At 33.5% G+C, this 6,013-nt stretch overlaps 1 protein-coding gene across 1 annotated transcript; it reads right to left on the bottom strand.

The window, feature by feature from the left end:
* Nucleotides 1-4,915: 4,915 nt before the first annotated feature.
* LOC147510345 (uncharacterized) lies at nt 4,916-5,797 on the bottom strand. Its single transcript, XM_086598099.1, has one exon. It carries the CDS (start codon nt 5,795-5,797, stop codon nt 4,916-4,918), a length of 882 nt encoding a protein of 293 aa, XP_086454225.1.
* Nucleotides 5,798-6,013: the final 216 nt, after the last annotated feature.

Here is a 6,013-nt window from a genome sequence, read left to right as displayed (position 1 = left end):
ATCTACGTGTGATCTTGCATTAGTATAATGCAAAACATAGAGTCCTTGTCTTCTAAAGGGGTTGAGTTGAGTCTTTGGTCTTTGAAGCCTTGTATTGCTTCCTAAGCTTTTGAGCTTTTGGACAACTAAGTTGACTTTGACCGCTTAAACACTGTTGACTTCATTGATTGTTCACTTTAACCGTTGTCTTTTTGGCAATTTATCTAAGTTGTCCCATAAGGTCCCTTTTAGTCTCCTTTTGGCTCTAGATCACGTCATTTGAGGTATTTGGTCCATAATAGGCTTCTATCCTAAAAAACGATAAGAACATTAGTTTTGAACATTATTGATTATATAATTTTACATAATTGAAGCACTATAAGAGGATAAAAATGAATATTTTAGAACTGATCAATTAGAATGAATGCAAAACACTTTGATTTATTGAATGAATGCAAAACACTTGATTAAATGTATCTACTTGTGAACTTGCATTAGAGTGAATGCAAAACACTTTGATCGATGGAAGTAACGATTCTAAGCGAGCTTACATTAGAATGAATGCGAAAGACTTGATTAAATTCATCGATGTGTAAGCTTGTATTAGAATAATGCAAAAAGTGGAGTCTTTGTCTTGCAACCGTTGAGTTGTCTTTGACCATTAACCGTTAGCTTTGACTTTGGATGTTAACTTTGACTGGTGACTTTTCAACATTTTTTTAAAGTTGTCCCATAAGGTCCCTTTTAGTCTCATTTTGGCTCTAGATCACGTCATTTGAGGTATTTGGTCCAGAATAGGCTTGTATCCAGAAAAGGCGATAAAAACATGGGTTTTGTACATTATTGATTATATAATTTGAAATAGTTGAAGCATTACAAGAGGATAAAAACGCAAATTTTGGAACTGATCAATTAGAATGAATGCAAAACACTTGATTGATTGAATGAATGCAAAACACTTGATTGAATGCATCTACTTGTTTACTTGCATTAGAATGAATGCGAAACACTTGATTGATTGAATTAACTCATCTACAAGCGAGCTTGCAATAGAATGAATGCAAAACACTTGATTGAATGCATCTACGTGTGAACTTGCATTAAAATGAATTAAAACAGTTGATTGAATCGTCACGCAAAAGATTGCATTAGAATGAATGCAAACCACTTATTGATTTAATGAACGCTATCAAAGCGAGCTTGCAATAGATTGATTGCAAAACACTTGGATGAATCATCTACTAAGTTGAGCTTGAATTAGAATAAATGCAAAACACTTGATTTAGTACACAATGTTGGCACCTATACAACATTCCATAATGCACAACACTTTAATAAACCACAAAACAACTTCCACCCAAGTCTTGCACGTATTTTAACTTTGAAGGAAAAAAAGAAATAGAGGTGATCCATAAAAATGCATAAACATTTGTTCGCTGACTAAGAAAAACTAATTGACAAGACAATAAGTGGCAACAACTAGGACATGTCAAAATGATGCCAATGTGATTCTGTAGCAGCACACTAGTCAAATATATCCTTAACCTAGATTCGCATACCATCTTCAAACAAGTATGTCTCATTGCTCTAAACATCTAAAGTCAATTTATATTATTCCAACTCAATCAACAACAGAAATACCATTGGAATTTATCTGACAACATCTATACTCTACCTACTTCTATTGCAAAAATGATACATATTCTACATAAGCCATCCAACAATTAAAGATCATTTCATAAAAAGTACAATTCTAAATAAAACTAGTCCACATTACTTACCAAAGCACTCAACCGGCATGTTACTACAATAATCAATACAACTAAATCAGACAAGTAGATATGTGTAATCTATTATTGATGAAATACAGCTTAAACACTAATAATGTCACTCCACAATTCTATATCCCCTTATACAAAACAACAATACCATCGATAGTCATTTGATAGCATATTGACTCAAAAATACCTCCACAGTTCTATATCCCCTTATACAAAACAACAATACCATAGATAGTCATTTGATACTATAGATAGCCAACTACAAAAGCCGGAAATCTGCTCATTTGTTGAAAAAAAAAATTACTAAATTTAATTTGAAAAAAACATAATGAAAGAGAATAAAATCAAAAAAATATGCCTTTATATTAAATCACAGATAATGCTGGAACCAAGACAAGAATTGAAAATTAGGGAATCGCAGATATTACTACACAAGACATTAACAAAGAATAATGCAGAGTAAAACATATTAAAGAATGGGTTAGTTTTTCGAAAAAAAATTGTAATTCCCTTGATTTAAACCAAGAAAAATAAAACACGCCACCACTAAAATCATGAACTCCAACACTCACCATAATTACACATATAGAACACATGATACATGAAAATAAAAAATTTGATTTTTCCATTGAAGAAACGTAATATATCAAAATAAAATCGAATTTTTCCAATCGATGAATACAAAATATCAAAATAAAAATCATACCTTTGGTTTTAATCAAACAACTAGCACCAAAATTTATTGGCCCCCGGTTGTGGATTAAAGGCCATGCTAGTGTGAAAAAGGTGAAAAAGAAGAAATTAGATTATTAAAATTATCATCAAACCCTAGAAAAAGAAGAAGAAGAAGAAGAAGGAAGCGGAGTACTACCGGATAGCGATGGCGCCAAGCGGTGGCAGAAGTGTTAATTGGGTTTAGAGAGAGAGATGAAAAAAACAAGAAAACAAAATAGCATAAGAGATATCATTTTTAGATGGGGAGAGAGCACAATCTTTTATTTTTTCCCTCTCTCACCAAAAATTCTAATTTAGGCCACTCAAAATTTATTTTTGGTCTTTTATTTTTATTTTCTAAAATAATCAGAACCTTTACGGTTTTTGACAAAACAAAAGTTTTAAAATAACATTACAAAATAATTCTCAAATCAGGGAAAATTAACGTAACACTTTATATATAATGTTAACTCCCAAGAACCGTTAGGAACCTAGTTACGCTTTGAAAAACGTTAGGAACCAAAAAAAGGTACGTTACTAATATCCTGTTTTGGTGTAGTGATGTCTTGTTGAACTACTATGAGATGCACATCTCTTATTGAAATGAAATGAAATAAACATCATTTATCTAAGTGACAAAATACTACATATTTGTTCCAAAAATGCAGTATGCATGAACTTTTAAACCATTCATTTGCCCAAAATGCTAAAAAAAAAAAACAAGTTGGTAACTTCATAAACCAACACATTTGTCCAAAAAAAAAAAAAAAAAACTAACCAACAACACAAATTTGTTCCAAAATACCAAGTGCATGAACTTCTTAAACCATTCATTTGCCCAAAATGATAAAAAAAACAAGTTGGTAACTTCATAAACCAACACATTTGTCATTCTAAAAAAAAAAAAAAAAAAAAACTAACCAACAACACAATTCAATTAGGTCTGACTAAGTGATGATGGAGGAGTTGAAGACTCTTGGTTTGAAGCTCCTAATGCTTCAAACCAGCTCAACCAACCCCTTCTTGTGGATCTAACCCTTTTGTCTTCTGCACATTTGGTAGATTTCTTCTTTGCACATTTTTGGGGAGCCTCTTTGTTGTGGTGGAACTTTTGCTTTGCACATTTGCCTACAAGGTTGCACACTTGGAGGAGCTGCTTCTTGTTGCTACTGGAAATTGCCTTGTAGTTCATCTTGAATGAAGCTTTTCTTAGCTGTTACATGATTAAAATGTTAAAATCCAATAAGTTGGGACAAATATACAAAAACTATGTTCACTTTTCTTACCTCTCTTCTTTGGCCTAGTTCCATTCTTCCTTGCATCACATGTCCTTGTATTATGATTTAACTTACCACATTTGCCACATTTTCTTAAGACTTTACTAGTTGCTTCAGGTTCATCTTCATCTCTGATTCTTTGCTTCTTGGGCCTTCCTACTTGGGGTTTAAATTCAGGAGGGTTTACCAAATCCTCATGATCAATCTTGAAAAAACAAATGAAGTTAGCAAAGAAATGAACTTACTTACAATTATAAACTTCAAAAAACAAAAGAAAAAAATAGAACACTTACAATTATCTCCCAATCTTCTGTTTGGCAATAGGATGTATGTGGAGTAAAATAAGTTGACTTGAATGCCTCATCAGAAAGTATTCACTACAATACTTGCTCAATTTATCTCTTCTTTGTCTGATCACACATATTGCATGCACACAAGGAACTCCTAACATCTGCCCAGACAATGCACTCACATGTCTTCTTCCCAAATCTACAATAATGTTTCTTATTTTTTTGTTTTGAACTAAACTGATATGGTCTCGACACCCGAAACTTTATAATTTTATACTTAGCTTCTCTCTTCTTGATAATATGAAGAACTGTTGAACTACAACATCATAATCACCCAACTCCCTAGACACCATCATCCTATCATACATGAGTTTTCATTAAGAGAAAGATTGTGCATGTCTACAAACCGCACTAAAAGTTTTGTCTCTCATTTTTAAAATCCGTGAATTAAATTACTTTCGAGGAGAAATTATTGGTAATTTCATCACACTTATAGGTGTGGCCAAAGTAAGCTCTAGCCCAACAACTTTTTTTCTTCTAAATCTAACCAATCGGTGCCTTTTGATCATCTTTCACTATATCACTCATTTTCTCTGTAAATGAAGTCATTATGTACTTTCCGGGTCTTGCATCCCATGCAAGTGTCTCCCCACATATCACCTTGAACACTTTCTTAAAAAATTTAAATATATGTTCGAAGCAAAACCGATTGACATAATAATATATTAGTTACAAATGTTAATTAGAAATGTTACTTACACTTAGAATGCTTTTAATCAATGAAAGAAATATTACCTATGGTTAGAGTCCGGAAAGTATGCATGCAATAACCGGTATTAGTCCTTCATTCATTCCTAAGATGAATGTGAGTTTTTCAACGATCAAGGTTAGGTTTTAGAAGTTTCAACAACATCCGCCGATTGGCTTTGTTTTCACCTTGACATATGCATATGCCAATTGGGAACAAGTCATTCATTGCATCAAGCCCAATAACAAACAAGCAACACCCACCATACTTTCCCTTTAAAAATGAACCATCAAGACCAAGAATTGGTCTACACCCTTCCAACCACCCATCAATTGATGCCTTAAAGGCAATGCACACACCTACAAACTCTCTTGTATTCTTAGTATAGAACCATCTTGCAATAGTCCCAGGATTTTTGCTCTGAACTTGCCTACAAAGCTCTGGCAGTAACCTATACCCTTCCTCATAGTTTCCATTGATATTTTCCAGAATTTTCACTCTTGTAGACCAGGCAGTCCAATAAGAAATGTGAACACCATGTCTTGACATGATTTCAGCTTGAATATCCTCAGGCCTGTAACTGGGATGTGTCCTAAATTCATCTTCCAAGACATTTGCAACCCATGGAGCTGTGCATTGTTTGTACATATCCTTCTCATTTTCCTGACATGTGTACTCACCACAAAACTTTCTCAACTGGAAAGTGTACCCATCAGCAATAATAGTTGCATTGATCCTCCACTTGCACTCTGCATCTATACACTTCAGTATGTGCCTTGTTCTGTCATTTTTCTGTGGTTTGAAACTAAATTTGCTTTTTATAGCTAGATTCTTAAAAAATTCTCTGCAATCATCTACTGTAGGCCATGTCATCCCAGGAATTAAGGCTAAGCTACCCATTCTGTCTACATGATCTTTTGTAACCTTTTCCATTTCTTCTTTTTCAAATATGTTATTGCTCAACATAGAAATGTCTACATCAACATTCCGGCGTGGTGGTGGTCTCATGTCACCATCACCATTCTCTTACGCATTATCCGGCATTTGTCACAAATTCCTCTTCCAATTTGTCACTCTCATCTCCTCCGATTACCTTCACTCATAAATGGTCCAAAATTTGAACTATATGCATATTCATCCCCCATCATCTCCACTTTCAGATTCTTCTTCTTCTTCTTCAATATCAACTTCAATAAATTTAGATATATTATGTGAAATCGGAAT

Source organism: Coptis chinensis, chromosome 3 (genome assembly GCF_015680905.1).
Source record: "Coptis chinensis isolate HL-2020 chromosome 3, ASM1568090v1, whole genome shotgun sequence".
Taxonomy (NCBI): Eukaryota; Viridiplantae; Streptophyta; class Magnoliopsida; order Ranunculales; family Ranunculaceae; genus Coptis; species Coptis chinensis.
The sequence above is the reverse complement of the archived record's forward strand: the minus strand, read 5'-3'. Positions and strand labels throughout refer to the sequence as shown.

Coding starts and splice junctions, on each gene's coding strand:
- LOC147510345 (XM_086598099.1), bottom strand. CDS start 5,797: ATGAGACCACCACCACGCCGGAATGTTGATGTAGACATTTCTATGTTG.